Source organism: Aureococcus anophagefferens (assembly GCF_000186865.1).
Source record: "Aureococcus anophagefferens unplaced genomic scaffold AURANscaffold_68, whole genome shotgun sequence".
Classification (NCBI taxonomy): Eukaryota; class Pelagophyceae; order Pelagomonadales; family Pelagomonadaceae; genus Aureococcus; species Aureococcus anophagefferens.
The window spans coordinates 7,503-29,557 of NW_008705619.1; the positions used below are offsets into that span (position 1 = coordinate 7,503).

Sequence of the window (22,055 nt, forward strand, 5' to 3'; positions counted from 1 at the left end):
GCTGCCTCGCGGCGGCGCGGGCGGCGCGCGTCTCGAAGGGTTTCGCGGCCGCGGGGAAGCGGGCCTCCGCGCGCGCGACGGCCGCGGACGTGTACCGCGACGACGCCGTTCGCACGAACTCGGCGTTGCGCGCCGCGTCGGCCTTGGTCCGGGCCGCGTCGGCCGCCGCGCGGCGCGCCTCGCGGCGCTTCGCGTCCGCGCGCGCGGCCGCGCGGTCCGCCGCGGCCCGGGACGCGCGGGCCTCGCGGGCCAGCTTGACATCGTAGGCGAGCCGCGCCTCGTCGTCGCTGAGGATCTCGTAGGCCCGGGAGATGATGAGGAATGCCTCCGTCGCGCTGTCGTCGCCGGCGTGCTTGTCGGGGTGGAATTGCAGCGAGCGTCGTCGGTAGGCCTTTCGCAGCGCCTCGTTCTCGTCCGTCGACGACGCGCCGAGGAGCTCGTAGAGCGTCGACTTTCGCGCCGACGCCACGAAGGCCGCCGGATCCATCACGCTGCTCAGGGCCCGCGCACCGGCGTCGCGGCTTCTGGGGTTCTCGGCCTACGCGGCATCTTGGGCAGCCCCATCATGCTTGGATGCCGAAACGTCGTCAAAGTTTCCGTTACCGCCGACCTTGAAGCGAGCCTCCGCACCGCGCCCGACTCCTCTCCGCCCCTCGAGTCCTTACCCGAGGGTCCTCGGCACGCCCGTGCCGTCCTGGCCCGGCCGCGACTTGGGGATCTCGCGGAGGATCTTGGGGAAGTAGCCGACGCCGCGGCGCTCGTCGACGTCGATGGTGATGCCCTTCCACTTCGTGCGCCGCGTGGGGACGATGCCCAGGCGCTTCCAGGCGCGCTCCTCGGCGGCGCGCTGGCGCGCGCGGCGCGCCTCCTCCTCGAGCATGCGGCGCTTCGCGTCCTCGACCTGGGCAGGACAAGAGAGATTCAACGTCGCTTCAACGTGAGTGTTCCGCGCGCGCGCGTGCCGGAAAAAGCATCCATGCTTCGAGACCGTTCCAAGAGATGATCGCTCGTCCAAAAATCAGCCAAAACGAGTGGAAAACGGCCGAGATAGGAGCCTTTGAAGTTGGGAATTTCGCTCTCTTGTCCTGCCCTGTCCTCGACGCGGTTCATCTCCTCCATGCGTTTGGCGCGCGCCTCGGCCTCGAGGGCGCGCTGTTTCGCGAGCTGCTCGTCGATGGGCGCCTGCCGCAGGGCCGCCTCGCGGGCGAGGCGCGCGGCCTCGACGTCCGCGAGCACGGCCTCGACGTCCGCGTGCTCGCGCCGCCGCGCGATCTCGAACGCGTCGACGCCGCAGGCCGTCCTCGCGTAGGCGTCGGCGCCGCCGACGTCGAGGAGCGCCTTGAGCGTCTCGGCGTAGCCGTTGAAGGCGCAGGCGTGGACCGCCGTGACGCCCGTCTGCGCGTCGCGCGCGGCGGCGTACTTTTCGGGCGCGGCGACGACCTGCGCGTGTTTGGCGCAGGCCGACGCGAGGGCCGTGTACTCGACGACCCGCGTCTCCTTCTTGCCGTTGCGCTTGTATTCCTCGGTCCGCTTCCGCATGACGATGTTCGTGCGCCCGCGGAAGACGTCGCAGAGGAGGGCGTGGTCCGGCTCCTCCGGGAACCCCCAGTACTCCACGGGCCGCGGGTTCACGCGGCAGGCGTACTCCTCGAGGAGGTCCCGCATGGACCGCGGCTTCGGCGTGGCCTCTTCCTCGGCGTCCGAGTCGTCGTAGCGGCCCATCGTGCGCGCTGAGGGAGGCTGCCCCTTGCACTGCACGGTGCCGCGTGTATTATAGGCCAACCGTCGATGGGCTGGCATCCCGAGGCGGGCCTCGTGGCCGCGGCCATGGCGCGCAAGGAGGAGAAGAAGGCGCACCTGCGCGGGCGCAAGCTCAGCTTCGCGGACACGCCCGGCGGCGCCACGTCCGCGACGTCCCTCGGCGACAAGTCCATCGCCTGGCGCCACCCCGGCTCGTCCAACTCCGCCGTGAGCTTCTTCGACGACGGGTCGCGGCGGCCGACCTACGACACGCCCATGGGCGCGTCCGCGGCGACGCACCAGTCCTTCGTCACCCTCGACGTCGACAAGGCCTACGTGCCGCCGCCGAAGACGCCGCCGCGGACGTCGAAGCAGCAGCGGCGCATGACCGTGCTCGTGAACAAGCGGCTCGTGGCGGAGACGTTGGCCGGCGCCATCGGCGAGCAGAAGTCCATCACCTTGGACCCGGAGTCGAAGAAGCCCACGTTCCGGAGCCCGCGGCAGAAGAAAAAGTACGGCTGGGCCGACACGCCGAAAAGGAACAAGAAGCGGGCCGCGCGGCGCGTCAAGCGCGCCCTCGACGCGCTGCCGGCGCCGCCGTCCGTGGGCCGCTACGAGCCCTCCGCCGTCGACGAGGGCTCGAAGCAGGAGGAGCTGTCGTCGACCGCGGCGGCGTCGTCCGTCGGCTGGGCGGGCGCGGAGCCGTCCGACGTGCTCCCGCCGCCGTCGCCGGCGTTCCTGACGAACGTGCCGAGCCGCAAGATCCTGGGGGACGTCGACGCCAACGCCGCGCCGCCGCCGCCGCTGACGCGCCAGAGCTCGCTGCCCGACGCGCGGAAGGGCCGCGGGTCGGCCGTCGGCGCGGTCCGCGCGAAGCGCCTCGAGCGCCAGAGGGCGCTCGAGGAGGCGCGCCTGCGCACGATCGCGGACCGCGCGAAGCGGCGCAGCGACCTCGGCCGCGCGCGCCACTTTTTGGCCGGCGTCGCGGCCGCGGCCGCGGGCGACCTCTTCCTCGACGCGCTCGTCGGGGGCCGCGAACGACGGCGGCTCGCGGCGGCGCGCCGCGCGGCCCAGATCGTGCTGGCCTGCTGGTACAAGCGCCTGGCGCTGCTGGCCCGCCTCGCGACGACGGCGAAGATCGCGCGCGCGCGGTGTCTGGCGGTGACGATCAACCTGCGCTGCTGGCGGAAGCGGATCGCGCGGAGGCGCGTGCGCACGTTCGTCCGCGAGACGAACTGGTCCTTCCGCATCCGCGCGGCGCGCGTCACGTACCTGCGGCGCGTCCGCGTGCTCCAGAATTTGATCCGCGCGCGGTCCGCGTGCACGGCCGCGCGCCTCGTGGTGCTGCGGCGCCTCTGGGACGACGTCGAGCGCGAGCGCCGCGACGACTTCGCGCGCGACGCCGCCGAGGCCGCGGCGGAGGCGCGGTCGCGGCGCGACGCGTTCCTGAAGACGCTGGAAAGCAGCGACACGGTGGTCTCCGCGGAGACGGCGACGGTGTCGTCGTCGCGCGTCGCCGAGCGCGCGCGGCGCCTCGCGTGGAAGCGGCGCCGCGCGGATCAGGGCAGCAAAAGAGAGCGAAATTCCCAACTTTGGAGGCTCCTATCTCGGCCGTTTTCCACTCGTTTCGGCTGATTTTTGGACGAGCGATCATCTATCGGAACGGTCTCGAAGCCTTGATGCTTTTTCCGGAACGCGCGCGCGCGGAACACTCACGTTGAAGCGACGTTGAATCTCTCTTTTGCTGCCCAGGCGCGGAGTTGGCGCTCAAAGCCGCGGAGAAGAAGCGCGCGGCGCACCGGCGGATTGAAGCGAAAAAGGACGACGACCAGTGGGCCAAAATTTCCAAGAAGATGGACGGGCTCAAGGAGCGCGAGGTTTTTGCGGAAGCGCTGGGCCGCCACGGGCGGAGCCGGCCGCGGCGCGGCGCGCTGCTGCCCGCGGCGGCGCTCCGGTTCAAGGCGATCCCGTGCCTGCTGCGCGAGCGCGCGGTGCGCGACGTCCTGGCGCAGATCCGCGGCGACCACGGCGACCGCTGGGGCAGCCGGACGCTCCTGCAGCGCTACCGGGGCGCGTCGAAGCGCTACACGACGGCGGAGGCGCGGGGGCTGCTGGACGTCGCCCACGTCCGCGGCCGCGCGAGGCCCCTGCCGCCGACGGACCGCGCGATCCGCGAGTGGCCGCCGCTCGCGTTCTACCTGCCCTGGAACGGCGCGGCGACGCTGCCGCCGAGCACGTGGCGCCGCCACACGCTCCGGGACCTGGTCGTCTTCGCGTACTCGTGCGCGCGCGACGAGGCCTTCGACGACGACGCGACCGCGGTCTCGTCCGTGTCGGGGTTCGCCGCGGCGCGGGAGGAGGAGCTGACGTTCGTGAGTGCGTAATGACGCGGTCATCTTAGAGCCTTTTGCAGTACATCTTGAAGACAGCAACTTTGAAGAGGGACTCGTGGCTCAATCGTGCCTCATCACTCCACTGCAAGCCCTCCACCCGTGCTGCAGCAGCGTCCAATCGCCGTCTCCGCCCCCATCCGCCCGCCTCCCCGGCCCCGTTGCCGCGTATCACACCCCTGACCACCCTCCACAACTCTCTCCCGCCCGCCCGCTCTTTTTCGACGGACCGAAAATCGTCATCGCCGACGATCGTCAGAGGGGCTGAAATCCTGACCTTAATCGCCCGCCCCTTGCACCGCATCCCCGCCCGCACCCCCTCACCGACCCCCCCGATCGCAGACACTCACACCATGAAGCTCGCCCTCGCCCTCGCCCTCGCCCCCGTCGCGTCCGCCTTCTTCGGCGGCGCCAAGCCGGCCGCCGGCCGCGCGCCCGTGGACACGACGGCCGACATCGGCGTCGACCCCGGCCCGATCGAGCCCACGGGCCTCTTCTTCGAGGACAAGGAGTCCCTCGCCCGCCGCCGCGCCGTCGAGATCAAGCACGGCCGCATCGCCATGACGGCGTTCATCGGCATGATGGTCCAGGAGCTCGGCATCACCTTCCCCGGCTCCATCACCCTCGACGGCTCCGTCAAGTTCGCCGACATCGGCACGGGCTTCGCGGCCATCGAGAACATCCCCAAGTTCGGCCTCTTCCAGATCGTCGCCTTCGGCTTCATCGCCGAGACGGCCGCCATGCCCGCGTCCCAGTACACGGGCGGCCCCCAGAACCTCCCCGGCGGCTACGACGGCTCCGCGGGCACCATCCCCGGCGGCTACCCCTTCACGACGCAGATCGAGGACGTCACGGCCCGCAACCGCGCGCTCACGTGCGAGCTCCAGAACGGCCGCGCCGCCATGCTCGGCGTCACGGGCGCGATGATCCACTCCCAGCTCGACTCGTGCGACCACCACTTCTTCTACCCCATCACGCACAACTAGGGAACCCACCTCGACCGCCCGGGCCGGCGCACGCGCCTCCTCTCGTCTTCTCCTTCGTAACGCAGTGCCCCCCGGAGTTTGTTTGTGTGCGGTGCCTCTGCATCGGAGCGGGCGACTTTCTTGTTTAGAGTCGAACGGCCGGTCGGTTCGTATTAGAGCAGAGCTTCTAAGCGGCGCCCTGGTTCGCGCGTGGGTTCCCGTCTGCAGCATGTTGAATGTCAAGTTGAACAAGGCCTCGATTGGCTCTCGGATGGTGTACTGAGTCGAATAGCAGCACGATACGATCGCAGCGCGACGCCATCGAGCTCTCCAGTCCGATCGCAGTCCGCGAAGCGACAAAACTGCAGCACAGCAACGATGCTGTCCTGGGCCATCGTCGTCTGCTTGGCCTCCATTTCCCGAGCGCACATCACGGTGCTGTCCTGGGAGCCGCGCATCCACCTGCACCACGGCATGCTCGACGAATTTGAGATCGCCCACCTGCTCGCGCTGTCGTCGAGCCGCTTCGCGGCGTCGGAGCTCGAGGTCGGCGCGAACGACCAGCGGCGGACGTCGGAGTCGTGGATGGTGCCGCGGACCGTCGAGCGCGACGACGCCGTCGTCGCCGGCGCCGTCAAGCGCATGCACGCCGCCGTCGGCATCCCGCCGCGCTACGGCGAGGCGCTCCAGGTCGCGCGCTACAACTCGACGAGAAACTACTACAATTTCCACGCCGACAGCGCGAAGTCGACGGCGCGCGTCGCGACGGTCCTGATCTACGTCGAACGCGCGGACGAGGGCGGCGAGACCATCTTCCCCTTCGTGCGCAACGCGTCGTCGGCGCCGGCGACGCTGCCGCCGCCCGTCGACTTCGCGAAGCAGGTCATCCGCGAGGACGCGCTCGACGCCTACTGCGCGTCGGACCAGCACCTCCGCCTCGCGCCGGAGCCCGGCGACGCGCTCGTCTTCTGGAACTTCCAGCCCGACCACGCGACCGTCGAGCGCGAGCGCCTGTGGCACGCGGCGTGCCCGGTGAAGCGCGGCCGCAAGGTCGTCGCGCAGCGCTGGGTCCGCTCCATGGCCGCGGGCGATTTGCCGCCGAGCTGGCTCGACGACTCCGGCGCCGCCGCGACCTTCTGCCCGCGGCAGCGCATGCCCGCGGGCGAGTACACGTGCGACGACGCGGCCTGGGCCGGCTACGCGTGCGCGGACCTCGCCGCCGACGGCTACGCCTGCGCCGGGTGCAGGTGCCCCCTGGACGCGCAGCGCGGCGCGCCGTTCCGCCAGCCCTGGGACGTCGACGACCGACCGGAGCTGTGAGGAGGCGTAAAAACTCGTTGCTGCCAAAGACCCCGGCCTGGCCGGCCACTTTTCGAGGCCTTTTTCGGGGAGCGGCACCCGCCTGCAGACTTGGCCGGGGGTCCGCAGGCGGGTGGGAGAGCGGCATCTCGAGCGCTCGAGCTCCTCTGAGATTTGATTTCACCAGGCGCGTCGACCGTGTACAGTATCGCAAGCGCGTGACGCAGCCGGCATTGCACGCAGCAGCAGCACACATAGAAGCACAGAACTCATCAATGGAAGCGCTCATGTTCAAGAGCACCGCGGAGCTCCTCGCGGCGCTCAACTCGCCGCACAACACGACGCGCAAGGCCGCGGAGCAGGCGTTCCTCCAGCAGCAGGCGTCGAACGCGGAGGCCCTGGCGCAGGAGCTCCTCAACGCCGTCGGCGCCGGCGCGACGCTCCCCGAGCCGTCGCGCGTCATGGCGGCGGTGCTCGCGCGGCGCTTCACGGCGCCGATGACGTGCCGGTCCGACGCGCCGTGGGCCGCGGCCGTCGTCGCGAGCTTCCGCGAGGCGCTCTGCGCCAAGATGCTCGGCGAGGCGTCGCCCCTCGTCGCGCGCCAGCTCTGCCACGCCGTCGCGTCCGAGGCGTCCGCGGGCGCGTGGCCGGAGGTCCTGCGGATGGCCGGCGACGCGCTCGGGCAAAACGTCCCGGCGGTCGAGGCCGGCGACGCGTCGCGCGCGCCCGCCGCGCGCATCTGCCTGAGCCTCGCGCGCGCCTTGGTGGAGGCCGACGCGGCCGGCGGCGACGCGGGCGCGGAGGCGCTGAGCCCGCTGCTCGCGCGCTACTGCGCCGTCGGCGACGGCGAGACGTCGACGCTCGCGGTCCGCGCGGCCTGCGCCCTGGGCGCGCGCGCCTCGGCCAAGGCGCGCAAGGCGACCGTGGGCCCCCAGCTCTGCGGGCCCTGCCTCGCCGCGACGCAGAAGCTCCTCGAGGCCGGCGACGAGTCCCGGGCCGTCGAGTGCTTCGACGCGCTCGTCGACGTCGCCGCGGACGGCGCGGCCTTCTTCGCGAAGCTCGCCGGCGATCTGGCGCGGTTAGTCGGCGCCGCGGCGAACGCCGACGCCTTCGAGGCGACGACGCGCGGCCGCGCGCTGGAAGTGGCTTTGACGCTCTGCGAGGCCGCTCCCGCTCTCGCGCGCCGCAACGCGGCCGTCTTCGTCCAATCTCTAGTCCCCGTCGCCGTGGGCCTGTCGCGCGCCGTCGAGGACGACGCACCGGCGGCCTGGGCGGGCCGGCCCTGCGAGCTCGCGCCGCTCGGCGAGCGCGACGACGAGAGCGACCACGCCAAGTCCGGCGACGACGCGTTGAAGCGGCTCTGCGGCGCGCTGGGCAAGCAGGTCGCGCCGGCGCTCCTCGAGTTCTGCGGCCAGGCCTTCGGGTCCGCGAGCTGGGTCGACGCGCGCTGCGGCCTCGCGGCGCTCAACGCGCTGGCTCTCGGAGCGCCCAAGGAGCTCAAGCCCCACGTCGCGACGGCCGCGGCCGTCGCGGCGCGGACCATCGCGGCCCCGGCGTCGGACCCGCGCTGCGTCGTCGAGGCCTGCCGCCTCGTGGGCGCGTTGTCCATGGCGACGAAGGAGGCCTACCAGCGCGCGTGCTCCGAGGACGAGATCCCGTCGCCCGTGCCCGCCTTGGCCGCGGCGTTGGCGGACGCGGCGCGGAGCCCGCCGCGCGTCGCCGGCGCGCTCTGCGCGGCGCTGTCCGTCTTCGCCTCCGCGGGCGAGGACGACGGCGGCGACCCGGCCTACGTCGACGCGCACCTCGACGCCGTCGTGCCCGCGCTCGCGTCGACGCTCGCGCGCGTCGGCGGCGACGCGAACGCGCAAAAGGCGACGCTCGACGCCGTCGCGACGGTGGCGTCCTGCGCCGAGGGCGCCTTCGGGCCCTACTACGGGACCTTCATGCCCACGCTGCTCGCCGCGCTCGACGCGACGGCGGACCGGCGCCACGTCGACCAGATCGCGGCCGTCCGCGCGCGCGCGATCGACTGCGCGGCCGTCGTCGGCGCCGCCGTCGGCGTCGACACCTTCGCCGCCGACGCGCCCAAGGTCCTCGCGGCCATCGCGGGCGACCTCGGCGCCGCGGGTCCCCAGCAGGGGGGCGACGACGTCGACGCGGACCTGCCCTTGTCCGTACTCCTGCCCGCGGCCGTGTCCGTCGTCAAGACCTGCGGCGGCGCGGCCGTCGACGCCTACCTCGAGGCCATCGCGGCGCCGCTGCTCGCCGCGGCGACGGCCGTGCCCCAGATCTCGCACGCGCCGAACGTCGGCGGCGACGACGCGGGCCGCAAGGAGGAGGACGGCACGTACTCCGTCGTCATGGGCGACCTGCGCATCACCGTGGACCTGCGGGCCTTGTGGGCCAAGGAGAAGGCGTCGGATTTGCTCGGCGAGCTCGCGGACGCCTGCGGCGATTGCCTGCCGTCCGCGGCGGCCGTCACGTTCGCGGAGGCGCTCGCGCCGCTGGCGACGTTCGTCGGCTCCGAGTCCGTGCGGTCCACGGCGTCCCTGAGCCTGGGCCAGGTCGTCGGCGCGGCCGTCGCGCGCCTGCGCAAGCACCCCGGCGAGCCGGGGCTGCTGGAGAGCGCGGGCGCGCTCGCGGCGGCCGCGCTGCGGACGGTGTCGGACGCGGCCCAGAAGGAGACCGCGGACGACGCGCGGCCCATGCACGTCCAGGCCGTCGCCGACGTCCTCGAGCACGTGGGCCAGAGCCACCCCGGCGGCCTCGAGGCCGGCCTCGCCGCCGCCCAGGCGTCCGGCGGCTCGCACGCGCCCTTGGGCCGCTTCCTCGACGACGCGTATCTGGACGGGCTCGCGCAAACCCTCCTCACGCTGGCGACGGCCTCGACGCAGCGCCGCGACGCCATCGAGAAGGACCTGGCCAACGACGACGCCTACGACGCCGAGGGCGAGGACGCGGACGTGCTCCAGGAGGCCGTCGAGTCGGAAGAGGCGCTCCAGACGAACGTCGTCAACGCGCTCGGCTGGGCCTTGAAGCTCAAGCGCGACGCCTTCGCGACGTCGACCTTCGCGGCGCGCGTCGCGCCCTACTACGGGCCCAAGATCCAGGCGCCGGACCCCGCGGAGCGCGATTTCCACGCCGCTCTGTGCGTCTTCGTCGACGTCGTCGACCACGCGCCGGCCGCGCCCGCGGCGGCCCAGGCCGCGCCCCTCGTCCTCGCCATGTCCCTGAAGATCCTGAGCCAGGGCCTGGGCGGCGCGGACCTCCGGGCGACGGCGGCCTACGCGGTCGCGGTCGTGTCGCGGTCGCCCTTGGGCGAGGAGCTCGTCCGGTCCACCACCCAAAACAACCCCCAGGCCGCCGCGGACCTGCTGCGCTCCGTCGCCGACGCGGCGCCGCGGCCCGAGGACGACGACGACGACGACCCGGACGCGGCCGCGCGCGTCGCCGAGAACGCCGCGAACGCCGTGAAGGCCATCGTCGACGCGGTCTACGGCGGCGCGGCGCCCGAGCGCGCGCCGCTCCTCGGCTGGTGGCTCGCGAAGCTGCCCCTCACGGCCGACGACGAGGAGGCGCGCCGGGCCCACAAGGACCTGGCGTCCCTCGTCGAGAGCCGCGACGCCGCGCTCTTCGGCGACGCCGCCAACGTGTCGACGGCCGCCGCGCGCCTCGCGGACGCGCTCGCGGACTACGAGGAGCACGGCGACACGCCCTCCAAGCCCCCGGCGGCCCAGCTCGACGCGTCCACGGCGCCCCGGGCCGCCCGCGCGCTCAAGAGCCTCAACGCGGACCACCCGGCGTCCGTCCAGGCCGCGTACGCGGGCCTCGCCGCGCCCGCCCAGGCCGCGCTCCAGAAGGCCTGCACGGCCTGATGGCGGCATCGCGCGCAAGAAGTACCCCCAGTTCCCCCCTAAGCGCACATGCGCCGAGCTTAGCGGAGGCTTTTAGTGGCCGCCGGGCGGCGACCAGAAGGAGAGGATGGTGAGGAGCGCGTCGTGGGGGAGCGCGAGGTTGGAGAGGATGCTCATGAGCGGGCGGCGGTGGCGCTCGACTTTTGCATCCCAGCCGCCGGTGTCGATGATGTCGACCATGTAGTCGTGGAGGGCTCCGTTCTCTGGCGTAATCTCGGCTCTACGCAAGGCCGCGATGGCCGCGCCGGCGCGGAGCAGCGTCAGGGCGGCCTCGCGCTGACCTGCGGCGATGGCAATGCGCAGCGGGGTGCTACCCTGTTGAGTCCTCGCTTCCATGTTTGCGCCGGCGGCGATGAGGAGTTTGGCGGCATCAGAGCGTCCACGTTGAGACGCGATGTGAAGAGGAGTCGCGCCATGGTTCTCTCGAGCGTTTACATCCGCGGGCGCACGCAGAAGAACCCGCACGCAGGCAGTGAAGCCGCGGTAAGCGGCCTCATGCAGTGAGACACTGTCGTCGTCTGTGGAACCGATGTTCGCATCTGCTCCTGCGGCCAAGAGTATTTCGCACATCCCCGCACGCCCCATGGACGCCGCGAGATTCAATAAGGGGAAATGGCTGTCCAATCCCGTGGTTACATTTTTGCAAGGCATCATCCCGTTCACGTCGGCGCCGCGGCGTATCGCGTCGCGCAGCGCGGCTTCGTCGTTTCCCTTTATCGCATGCCTAGCATCCTTCACCAACGCGTCCATGCCCGGACCACGCGCGCTCGCTCGGCCGCGACTCGAAGAGCAGGCGCGCGGCGTCGATGGGCAGAGGCGCAAAGCGAGGCGCGGTACCGGCACCGAGAGGGCTCTCAGCTCACATTGGCCATGCCGATTTTGACCGGCGGCAACTTGAAGCGGTTGACCCAATGTTGCCCTTAGAGTGCCGCGCCAGGCGGCGCTGTCACGCGCGAAGAAGGACCCCCGTTTCCCCCCTAAGCACATGCGCCGAGCTTAGCGGCCGCCGGGCGGGGACCAGAAGGAGAGGACGACGCAGAGCGCGTCGCGCGGGAGCGCGAGGTTCGACAGGATGCTCATGAGCGGGCGGCGGTGGCGTTCAACTTTTGCGTCCCAGCCGCCCTTGTCGATGATGTCGACCATGTGGTTGTGGAGGGCGCTGTTTTCTGGCTTGATCCATTCCGCGCGCAAAACCGTGATGGGCGCGCCGGCGCGGAGCAGCGTCAGGGCGGCCTCGCGGTGACCTCTTGCGATGGCAATAAGCAGCGGGGTGAAACCGTGTTGGCTCCTCGCTTGCGGGTTCGCGCCCGCGGCGATGAGGAGTTCAGCGGCATGAACGCGTCCATGGCAACACGCAGCGTGAAGAGGAGTGAAGCCCTTGTTCCCTCCAGCGTTCACGTCCGTGCCCGCGCGCAGAAGAAGACGCACGCAGGCAGTGCAGCCGTTGCCAGCGGCATCATGGAGCGCGCTAGAGCCATCTGTTGTGGCAGGGATGTTCGCATCTGCTCCTTCGGCCAAGAGTATTTCGCACATCCCGGCGTTCCCTTTGCACGCGGCGAGACTCAACAAGGGGAAAAGCCCGCTCGCTTCCGTGGTTTCGTTGTCGCAAGGCACCATCCCGTTCACATCGGCGCCGCGGCGTATCGCGTCGCGCAGCGCGGCTGCATCGTTTGCTAAAATCGCGCGCTTAGCATCCTCCACCAACGCCTCCATGCCCGGACCGCGCGCGCTCGATCGGCCGCGACTCGAAGAGCAGGCGCGCGGCGTCGATGCGCTGCCGACGGTCAGCGGCGCGTGGGCGGAAGCGCAAAGCGAGGCTCAGTGCCGGCCTGATCTCAAGAGTCTCAGCTCAGGCCGACTTGACCAGGGCAAGCTGCCGGCAACATCGAACGTCCAGTCCCAGAGTGCCGCGCCAGACGGCGCTGTCACGCGCGAAGAACGACCCCCGTTCTCCCCTGGGCACATGCGCCGAGCTTAGCGGCCGCCCGGCGGGGACCAGAAGGACAGGATGACGCAGAGCGCGTCGTGCGGGAGCGCGAGGTTCGACAGGATGCTCATGAGCGGGCGGCGGTGGCGCTCGACGCGCGCGTTCCAGCCGCCCTTGTCGATGATGTCGACCATGTGGTCCTGAAGGGCTTCGTTTGCTGGCTCGATCCATTTCGTGGGCAAGGCCGTGATGGCCGCGCCGGCGCGGAGCAGCGTCAGGGCGACCTCGCGGTGACCTTTTAGGAGGGCAAAACGCAGCGGGGTAGTACCATGTTGGTTCCTCGCTTCCAAATTCGCACCCGCGGCGATGAGGACTTTGACGGCATGAACGCGTCCATGGAAACACGCAGTGTGAAGGGCAGTCGCGCCATCGTTCCCTCGAGCGTTCATGTGCGCGCCCGCTCGCAGAAGAAGACGCACGCAGGCAGTGCTGCCATTGTAAGCGGCAATCTGGAGTGAGACGCTGCCGTCTAATGTGGAAGGGATGTTCGCATCTGCTCCTGCGGCCAAGAGTATTTCGCACATCCCCGCAAGCCCTTTGGACGCCGCGAGACTGAACAAGGGGAAAAGGCCGCGCGCTCCCGTGGCTTGATTTTCGCAAGGCACCACCCCGTTCACGTCGGCGCCGCGGCGTATCGCGTCGCGCAGCGCGTCTTCGTCGTTGGCATATATCGCATTGCTAGCATCCGTCACCAACGCCTCCATGCCCGGACCGCGCGCTCGGCCGCGACTCGAAGAGCAGGCGCGCGGCGTCGATGCGCTGCCGACGGTCAGCAGCGGGCGGAGGCGCAGGCGAGGCTCAGTGCCGGCACAGAGAGTGCTCTCAGCTCAAATGCCCAGCTGAGATTAATCTGCCGCGGCGGCAATGTTTCCGTAAAGTTGCCCTTAGAACGGCGCGCCAGACGTTAAGCCAGAGGGCGCTGTCGCGCGCGAAGAACGACCCCCGTTCTCCCCTGGGCACATGAGCCGAGCTTAGTGGCCGCCCGGCGGGGACCAGAAGGAGAGGACGACGACCAGCGCGTCGCGCGGGAGCGCGAGGTTCGACAGGATGCTCATGAGCGGGCGGCGGTGGCGCTCGACGCGCGCGTTCCAGCCGCCCTTGTCGATGATGTCCATCATGTAGTCGTGGAGGGCGCGATTCTCTGGCTTAATCTCCGACGAGAGTAAGCCTTTGATGGCCGCGCCGGCACGCAGCAGCGTCAGGGCGGCCTCGCGATGACCTCTTCGGAGGGCAACGCGCAGCGGGGTGGTACCATGTTGACTCCTCGCTTCCAGGTTCGCGCCCGCGGCGATGAGGAGTTCGGCGGCATCAACACGTCCGTTGTAAGACGCAACGTGAAGAGGAGTTCCGCCAGTGTTCGCTCGAGCGTTCACGTCCGCGCCCGCTCGCAGAAGAAGACGCACGCAGGCAATGAAGCCTTTAATAGCGGCGTCATGCAGTGAGACACTGTTGTTGTCTGTGGAACCGATGTTCGCATCTGCTCCTGCGGCCAAGAGTATTTCGCACATCCCCGCAAGCCCCACGGACGTCGCGAGCTGCAGCAAGGGGAAATGTGCGCGCGCTCCCGTGGCGTAGTTTGTGCAAGGCACCATCCCGTTCACGTCGGCGCCGCGGCGTATCGCGTCGCGCAGCGCGGCTTCGTCGTTTGCTCGAATCGCGGCTCTCGCATCCTTCACCAACGCGTCCATGCCCGGACCACGCGCTCGGCCGCGCCGCGCCTCGTAGGTCAGGCGCACGGCGTCGATGCGCAGCGGAAGGTCAGCGGCGCGTGGGCGGAGGCAACGCGAGCTCAGTACCGGGGTCTCAAACCCATGCCATTTTGACCAACGGTAACGTCGATGTTTCCCCCCTGTTGACCATTCAAAGACGCGCTTCCTCAGCGCCCGCGGCGCCCATCGTCGGCGCGCGCGGGCTGCCGGCGCCCTCGAGCTTCGACATAGACAAAGCGCCCTCCAACACCAACAAAAATAACATGGCGTCGCAGCAGGCGCAGGGCGCCCTGGGCGTCCTCGGCGGCGCCGTGCTCGAAAAGGGCGCGCGCGGCGGCTGGGGCACGCGCTACCTGACGCTGCAGGTCGGCGACGAGATCCCCGACTTTAGCGCGGACTCGTCCGTGGGCAAGTTCACGTACCACGACATGGTCGACGGCGTCTGGTCCGTGCTCGTCACGTTCCCCGGCGACCGCGAGGCCGTCGCGACGACGGAGATGGGCCAGCTGAGCAAGCTCCGCGACGAGTTCGAGGCGCGCAACGTGCGCGTCATGGGCGTGTCCTGCAACACCAAGTACCGCCACCGCGAGTGGATCGCCGCCGTCGAGGACATCGAGGGCTGCAAGGTCGCGTTCCCGCTCATCAGCGACGCGGACGCGGAGATCTCCGCGAAGCTGGGCCTCGTGAAGCACGACTGGAAGAAGCGCAACTTCCCCTCGGCCAAGGCGGCCCTCGTGCCCGCGACGCTCGTCGTCATCTGCGACATCGACAAGCGCGTCCGCCTCACGATGCAGTACCCGACGACGACGGGCCGCAACTTCTACGAGGTGCTGCGCGCCGTCGACACGGTCCAGCTGTCCCTCTTCCACCAGGTCGCGACGCCCGCGAACTGGAACCAGGGCGAGGACGTCTTCATCGGCCCGAAGCTCTCCCGCGTCGCCGCGCAGTCCGCGTTCCCCAAGGGCATGGTCGAGCAGCGGCCCTGGTACCGCACGACGCCCCAGCCCGACATCTTCGGGTAATACTGTTTTTAGAGGGCGATGGGCACGGAGGACGACTCGACGTGCGTCTTGTCGACGAGGAACGACGTCCAGTCCGCGGCCGTGATGGGCAGCAGGCCCATGGTGTTGAGCTTCCAGAGGGCGAGGGCGATCATGCCGCAGTTGCAGCCGACGAAGGCGAGCTTCGGCAGCGTCAGGTCCACGGCGGGGTCGTGCGCGAAGCGCTTGAACGTGTCGTCGATGGCGAGGATCGACTTCACGGGGTTGATGAACGCCATGCCCGTGATCATGATGGAGAAGATGTTGATCGACGACCCGCTCATCCACATCATGAACCCTTGCATAAAAATGTTCTTCCCCGGCGCGATGCCCATCTCCATCGCGCGCTGCGGCGGGGCGGGGCGCGTCGAGCGGTCGCGCGGCGGTCGGTCGCGCGCGCGGTCGTCGCACCTTCTGCATCATCTCCGTCTTCGACCGCTGCTTCGCGTTCAGCGTCGTCTCGCTCTGCGCGGGGCGGCGGGGTCGGTGCGCGCGGCGCGCGCGCGAAAGCATCTTCTTTCTCCTCTTTGGCGCGGCGGCGCGCCTCGACGTTCGAGACGGCGTCCGCGGGCACGTAGCCGAGCGGCGACGGCATGGCCTTGGCGCCTTCGGAGGCCGACGACAGGTTGACGCGCCACCGGGACGGCGTCGCGGCGTCGTTCGCTTGCGGGCCCATCGTGTGTGTAAGCGAGTGTGGATGAGGTCGCTCGTGCACTCGTTTCCCTCGTCCAGCGCGAGCGCGACGATGAGCATGCGACGATGAGCATCTAATGAGCAGCCCATAGCACCCATGGCGCCGTCGCCCGGCAAGGGCCCGAGCCAGGTGAAGGCGCTCGTCGCGAGTGCCGGCGCGTCGCTGAGCGGCGCGCTGTCCAAGGTCGTCGGGTCGTCGAAGAAGTGCAAGGCCGCCGGCGAGGCCCCGGGCCACCTCCAGAGCCGCGACGGCCGGCGGGCGCTCCTGGACTGCCTCGAGGCCATGTTCGTTGGCCGCGGCGTGGCCAAGGGTGAGATCGGCGACCTGCTGCTCGAGCTCGGCCGCGACTTCAACGAGGACCGCCTCGGCCGCGAGCCCGGCGACGACGGCGCCGCGGCCGCCGAGGAGGCGCGGCGGACCAAGAGCAAGAACGAGATGAACCTGCCGCCGGAGCTCGTCGCCTTCACGCCCCTCCGCGAGCACCCCCTGGTCGCGGCCGCGCGGGCGGAGATCGAGGACGCGGAGCGCGCGCTGCTCGCGGGCGAGGGCGACCCGTCGCGGCTCTCGCGCGCGTGCGACGCGCTCGCGACGACCGTCGTCGCGGCGGCGGAGACCATGCTGCGCGACGAGTGCACCTTGCTCGACGCGTCGCGGGCCGCGCCCGAGTTCTTCGGGGACGTCTACAAGAGCCTCTGGCACACGGTGGACACGTCGGAGCGCCGCGGCGTCGAGGCGTACCTCCGCGCCGTCGCGCTCGTCGAGGCGAAGTGCGAGGCCTACGCGCGGTCCTGCGAGGGCCGCAAGGTGCTCCAGCGCGAGAAGCACGTCGTCACCCTCTTCCGCCAGGCCGCGGCCGCGCGGCCCGCGTTCGAGGCGTCCGTCGCCGACGCGTTCGCCGAGTCCGGCGCGGACCACGAGCTCACCTTCGACTTCAAGGGCTGCGCGCGCGTCGTCGAGAAGACGGCGCTGCGGCCGGACCGCCCGGGCGCCGCGGACCACGTACTCGACCTCTGCCGCGCGATGGCCGTCTGCAAGACCATGGACGACGTCGCCAAAGTCGTCAAGGCCGTCGCGCGGAAGCTCCGGCCCGTGCGCTGCAAGAGCCGCTTCGAGCGAGAGACGTCGTCGGGCTGGCGCGACTGCCTCGTGAACGTCTCCGTCGACGGCCACATCTGCGAGCTCCAGATCTCGCACCGGACGATGATCGCCGCGCGGCGCGGGCTCCACGGCCACGACGTCTACTCGCGGTCGCGCAACGCGGACGAGGTCATCGCCTACAAGTATCGCGACAAGGCCAAGGCCCTGGACTGCCAGACGGCGCTGGAGTGGGCCCTCTGGGTGCCCCGGCTGAAGCCGCCGACCTTCGCGACGGCCGACGACGACGGGCGCCTCGTCGCGGTGCGCATGGACGCGTCGACGGCCCTCGCGGCGGCGAGGACGGAGCAGTTCTTCGGGAACCTCGTCGTGCGCTATCTCGAGATCTGGGACGCCTACGCCTGCGACGCGCTCACGGGGTCGCTGTCGCCCTGCCGCGGCATGAAGGCGCTCCGGACGCTCAAGCTCGTGAAATGCCCGCGGGTTCGGGGCAAGCTCGCGGACGTCGCGGCCGCCGCCGCGGGCACGCTCGCGCACCTCGACGCGTCCGAGAGCGCGGGGCTCGAGGGCACGCTCGAGGACCTCAGAGCCTGCGGCAAGCTCGAGCGGCTCGTCTTGGACGGCTGCAAGCGCGTCGGCGGATCCGTCGCCGCGCTCGCGAAGCTCGAGCACCTCGTGGAGCTGCGGCGTCCTGCGGCCGTGACGATTTTCGAGAGATTTCGACCGGAGAAACGAAGAAAAATGACGCACTCGGTAGGTGGAGCTGCGCCTCGACGACACGGCGGCGCTCGGCGACGTCAAGGAGCTGCGGGGCCTCGCGAGCCTCGAGCACCTGTCGCTGCGGTTCTGCAACCTGCACGGCGATCCCGCGGCTTTCGCGAACCTCCGCGACCTCGAGACGCTGTGCCTCTCGCACGTGCCGGCGGTCCGCGGCGGCGTCGCCGCGTTCGCGCAACTGCCGCACCTGCGGCGCGTGAATTTGTTTTATTGCCGCGGTCTGAGCGGCTCCGCGGACGCGTTCCTCCAGTGCGCGGACCTCGTCTACCTCAACGTCCAGCAGACGGGCCTCGACGACGTCCTGCGCTTCTTCCACGCGCGGCCGCGCGTCGAGACGCTCTTCGACCGCGCGCGGAACCCGACGCGACGGCCGGGCGCGCCGAGGCCCGACGACGACGCCGACGGCGACGGCGACGGGCCGCTCCCGGCGGCGCCGGCGAAGCTCGCGCCCCTGTCGCCGCGCGCCGCGAAGACGCGGGGCCGCGGGCCGAGGCCGAAGCGCGGCGCGCGGCTGAGGTAAGCTTCAAGGTATACTTCAGCTCTCTGAAACAAGTTTTGAAACTGCCGGGCTCTATTTTCATCTACGCGCTGCCACTACTGCGGCCGGCGCGAACACGCCTCGAGGAGCGCGCGGAACGATGACCCTGGACCACCTCAAGACGCCGGAGGTGCCCCGGCGCGGTCTACGCCGCCGGCGGCCGTCGCTGGTCAACCTGCTCGAGCAGCACAGCGAGGCGCTCGCCCTGGGCGTCGTCGCCCCGCCGGAGGACGATAGCCTCGCCGTCGCCGACGACGACCGCAAGGGCCTCAACGCGCTCTTCCAGCTCGTCGGGAGCGGCGCGGAGCATCTGCGCATGGCCCACGTGGAGGGCTTCCTCGAGCAGCTGGGCGTTTTTATGGACGCGGCGAAGGTCCGCGACCTCTTCAACCTGCACGAGCTCCGGCTGTCGCCCGCCGAGGCCGAGGCGCTCGAAGCCGCGGGCGCGAAGGCGCCGGGCGAGGGCGTCATGGTCGTCGGCGGCTTCAAGCAGCTCCTCCACATGATCGTGAACTCGGGCGACGGCGGCGGCGACGGGCTGCTGGGCCTGGGCGACGCGTCGAAGCCGAACCACGCGATGAAGGCCGACGACGTCAAGAAGCTGCGGCGCCTCTTCAACTCCGTGGACATCGACGACGACCAGGAGCTCAACGCGTCGGGCGCGACCGCGGCGTCTCGTTTCGCGAAAACGCGTTCGCGACGCGCGACCCCTCGCAGAGATCGTGCTCGTGTTCCAGAAGTGGGGGCTCGACAACATCCTCGAGTCGGAGATCCTCGAGCTGATCTCGCGCTTCGACGTCGACAAGAGCGGCACGCTGGACTTTGACGAGTTCCTGGCGCTGGCGACAGCGGCGACGGCGCTGACGGCGGGAGAAGAGGAGGACATGGAGATGGTCATCAAGACCCACTTCGTGCGCGAGCACGCCAAGGTCCGCGCGCTCGCGGTGCGCCAAAGATTGAGCGTGGACGCGGCGACGCTCCAGTTCTTCAAGCGCGGCGACGCGCGGGACAACACGGTCGGCGCCGCGGGCCGCGTCGCGTCGAACGTGCTCCACAAGCTCGGCGGCGGCAAGGACGCGCAGCGCAAGGCCTACGAGCACGTGCTCCAGCGCCTCACGGGCGAGCTCGACGACAAGCTTCTGGAGGCCGCGGAGAACGGCCGCGTCGAGGAGCTGGGGCTCATGCTCGCGCGGGGCGCGAACGCGAACGCGACGCGCATGGACCCGCCGCGCGAGTCCGCGCTGGGCCTGGCGCTCCAATGCCGCCAAGTGAAAGCTGCGACGGCGCTCCTGGACGCGGGCGCGGACGCGGGCCTCAAGGACGACGCGGGCACGGGGACGATCCTCGCGGCGACGCTGTCGGGCTGCCTCTCCAAGTCGAAGCACGTCCTGCAGCTCCTGATATCGCGCGGCGCGAAGGTCAACGACCAGGACGAGCTCGGCCAGTGCGCGTTGCTCGCCGCGGTGCAGCGCGGCAAGGTCGTCGAGGTCGACGCGCTGCTGAGCTTCGGCGCGCACGCGAACCTGGCCGACGCCGAGGGGTCGACGCCGCTGATGAAGGCCGCGCAGGCCGGCGAGAAGGCGATCTGCGCGCGCCTCATCGAGGGCGACGCGGACCTGAACGTGCTCGACGACGCGAACCGCACGGCGCGCGACCGCGCGGCGCTCTGCGGCGTGGACGTCGTCGAGGAGCTCCTCGCGAAGCACGGCGGCCTCTCGGGCGACCAAGTCCTCGAGGCGACGTCGCCGCGCGAGCGCGAGCGGCTCGTCGCGAACGCGGGCCGCGTCAAGCGCACGAGCCGCACGGGCCGCCTCCGCTCGCTCAGCGACTCGAAGATGGAGCGCGCGCACCGGTCCTCGCGGCACTCGTTCTCCAAGTCCCTCGGCTCGCCCGCGTCGTCGCCCACGGGCGCCGACGCCACGGAATTCGCGGTGTCGAACGCGCTCAAGATCTTCGCCGACGACGGGCCCGCGACGCCCCGCTCCCCGCGGAGCCTGCTGGAGCCGCTGAGCGCGTAGGGGCGCCAGATCCGAATCAACTTGAAGCAGCTTGAAGTGCAACATTGGCCAAATCTGTTAACTTGCGCATGTGCTGCTGCTAATCGACTGATCGGCGCCGCTCTCAGCACGCGCTGCGAACGTCGAAGGGCGTGTAGGACTTCTCCGTGACGACGGGCGCTCAAGAACGCGACCGAAACCCCTATTCGGGTCAACCGCTTTGGAGCGCCGAACACACTCGCAGAAACGTCGGCGACGACGTTAGCGCGACGATGCCGTCCAGCGAGCCCGACTTCGCGTCCATGACGGAGCGCCAACAGGTGGCGTATCTCCTGAAGGTGCGCTCCGCCGAGAAGCCGGCGCGGCGCGGCGGCGACAAAGAAAACGACGAGAACGCGCCGCCGACGCCGTCGGACGTGCTGAAGCGAGGCGACGTGCTCCAGAAGCCCAAGGACAAGCGGGCCAAGGCCAAGGGTCACGACAAGAAGGCGCGCGCGCGGTCGCCCATGCTGCGGCGGCCGCTCTTCCCCGCGGCGTCGCCCGTGGGCGCGCCGGACACGGAGGCGGCGGCGCCGGCGGCGCCGAAGCCGCTGTCGCGGGAGGCGCGGGCCCTGCGCGGCGACGAGCCGCGGCCGCCGCGCGCGCCGCGGCCGCCGCCCATCAAGTTCGTCGCCATCGAGTCCGTCGCCGCGGACGCGGCCGTCGACGCCGCGCGGGGCCGCCCCTCGTCGACGGCCGGCCCGCCGCCGTGCTCGTTCTGCCGGAGCGACGTGCCGTCGCTCGGCGACGTCGTCTGGATCAACGCCTACCCGGACAACGACCCGACGAACCGCGCGCGCTGGTACGTGTCGCGCGTCGTCCGCGTGCTCCAGCGGCGGCCGAACGGCCGCGGCGGCCGGCTCCGCGTGCGCTACGACGTCGACGCGTCGTTCGACACGCTCGACTGGCCCGACTTCGCGAACGCGCGCGTCGAGGGCCCGCGGACCCTCGACGGCCCCCTCGCGGCCGTGCGCGACCGCGCGGGCCGCTGCGTGCTCTCGGGGCCCCACGTCGCCGCGTTCGCGCCGTCGGCGGCCGCCGAGGCCGCGGCGGCGGCGCCGGGCGTCGACGCGCTGAGCGTCCGGGGCGACGACCCGACGGACGCGCTGCGCCAGTACAAGGAGCTCGCCGACGGCCTCCTCGCGGGGCTCCGGGGCCGGAGCTGCCTCCACAAGCACGTCTTCGACAAGGCGAGCACGACGCTGGTCGCGCGCGACGGCGGCGGCCGCGTCGTCGGCGGCGCGACGCTGCGGCTCCTCGAGAGCGGGCGGAGCGTCGTCGCCGAGGTCACGACGGTCTGCGTCGCGCAGCGCGAGGGCGTCGCGCGGACGGGCGTCGGCTCCCGGCTCCTCGACGCCGTCGAGCGGCTCGCGCGCGTCGAGGCCGGAACCCGCGCGGCCTTCCTCTTCGCCGCGGCGGAGAACACGGACGCGGCGTCGGCCTTCTGGCGCAAGCGCGGCCTCGTCGCGGGGCCCGTGGCGGACCACGTCGCGCGGCACCTCGTCGAGGCGCGCGCGATCCTCGAGTACTCGAACGTGCACCACGTGTGCCTGCGCCTCGACGACGGCGACGACCTGCCGAGCGACGGCGACAGCGACGGCGAGGACCTCGGCGCCCACGCGCTCGCGCTCGAGGACGACGCGCTCCTCGCGGACCTCGGCCGCCTCGACATCGCCGGCGACAAGTGAGGCGCCAAGAAGACCCGCGCGCCGAAGCGAGGCGCGCGACCAAGATAGAAGAAGTTAACACACCGAGAAGCGGAGTGTGTTCCGCGGCGCGGGCGCAGGTGCTTGACCTTGTCCGTCGGTCATGATCGTCGCAAGTAACGTCGTCGCGCCTGCTTAACGTCATTGTTGAATCGATGATGACGC

General features: G+C 70.8%; 9 protein-coding genes across 9 annotated transcripts in view; 5 read left to right on the plus strand and 4 right to left on the minus strand.

Annotated features, from left to right (window-relative positions):
- Positions 1-259: 259 nt before the first annotated feature.
- AURANDRAFT_34230 (hypothetical protein) lies at positions 260-487 on the minus strand (the record flags this gene model as incomplete). Its single annotated transcript, XM_009043771.1, has 1 exon — positions 260-487. A coding segment is annotated over one exon (228 nt), but the record flags the coding sequence as incomplete, so codon positions are not given.
- A 3,996-nt stretch (positions 488-4,483) lies between these two features.
- On the plus strand, positions 4,484-5,116 carry LHC55 (putative plastid light harvesting protein; the record flags this gene model as incomplete). The annotated part of the gene is made up of 1 exon (XM_009043751.1): positions 4,484-5,116. One exon carries the CDS (start codon positions 4,484-4,486, stop codon positions 5,114-5,116), a length of 633 nt encoding a protein of 210 aa, XP_009041999.1.
- A 453-nt stretch (positions 5,117-5,569) lies between these two features.
- On the plus strand, positions 5,570-10,269 carry AURANDRAFT_68134 (hypothetical protein; the record flags this gene model as incomplete). Its single annotated transcript, XM_009043752.1, has 2 exons — positions 5,570-6,411; positions 6,693-10,269. 2 exons carry the CDS (start codon positions 5,570-5,572, stop codon positions 10,267-10,269), a joined length of 4,419 nt encoding a protein of 1,472 aa, XP_009042000.1.
- Positions 10,270-12,411: 2,142 nt separating this feature from the next.
- AURANDRAFT_7983 (hypothetical protein) lies at positions 12,412-12,693 on the minus strand (the record flags this gene model as incomplete). Its single annotated transcript, XM_009043770.1, has 1 exon — positions 12,412-12,693. A coding segment is annotated over one exon (282 nt), but the record flags the coding sequence as incomplete, so codon positions are not given.
- A 774-nt stretch (positions 12,694-13,467) lies between these two features.
- AURANDRAFT_7470 (hypothetical protein) lies at positions 13,468-13,752 on the minus strand (the record flags this gene model as incomplete). The annotated part of the gene is made up of 1 exon (XM_009043769.1): positions 13,468-13,752. A coding segment is annotated over one exon (285 nt), but the record flags the coding sequence as incomplete, so codon positions are not given.
- A 515-nt stretch (positions 13,753-14,267) lies between these two features.
- AURANDRAFT_34244 (hypothetical protein) lies at positions 14,268-15,026 on the plus strand (the record flags this gene model as incomplete). The annotated part of the gene is made up of 1 exon (XM_009043753.1): positions 14,268-15,026. One exon carries the CDS (start codon positions 14,268-14,270, stop codon positions 15,024-15,026), a length of 759 nt encoding a protein of 252 aa, XP_009042001.1.
- Positions 15,027-15,034: 8 nt separating this feature from the next.
- Positions 15,035-15,394, minus strand: AURANDRAFT_34205 (hypothetical protein; the record flags this gene model as incomplete). The annotated part of the gene is made up of 1 exon (XM_009043768.1): positions 15,035-15,394. A coding segment is annotated over one exon (360 nt), but the record flags the coding sequence as incomplete, so codon positions are not given.
- Positions 15,395-19,530: 4,136 nt separating this feature from the next.
- AURANDRAFT_8113 (hypothetical protein) lies at positions 19,531-19,770 on the plus strand (the record flags this gene model as incomplete). Its single annotated transcript, XM_009043754.1, has 1 exon — positions 19,531-19,770. A coding segment is annotated over one exon (240 nt), but the record flags the coding sequence as incomplete, so codon positions are not given.
- Positions 19,771-20,417: 647 nt separating this feature from the next.
- The window catches only part of AURANDRAFT_68137 (expressed protein), a gene marked incomplete at both ends in the record, with an annotated part of 3,717 nt that continues 2,079 nt past the window's right edge, over positions 20,418-22,055 (plus strand). The window contains one exon of the mRNA XM_009043755.1: positions 20,418-21,868. Coding sequence (XP_009042003.1) covers positions 20,418-21,868 — 1,451 coding nt within the window. The remainder of the gene's footprint in view (positions 21,869-22,055) is intronic.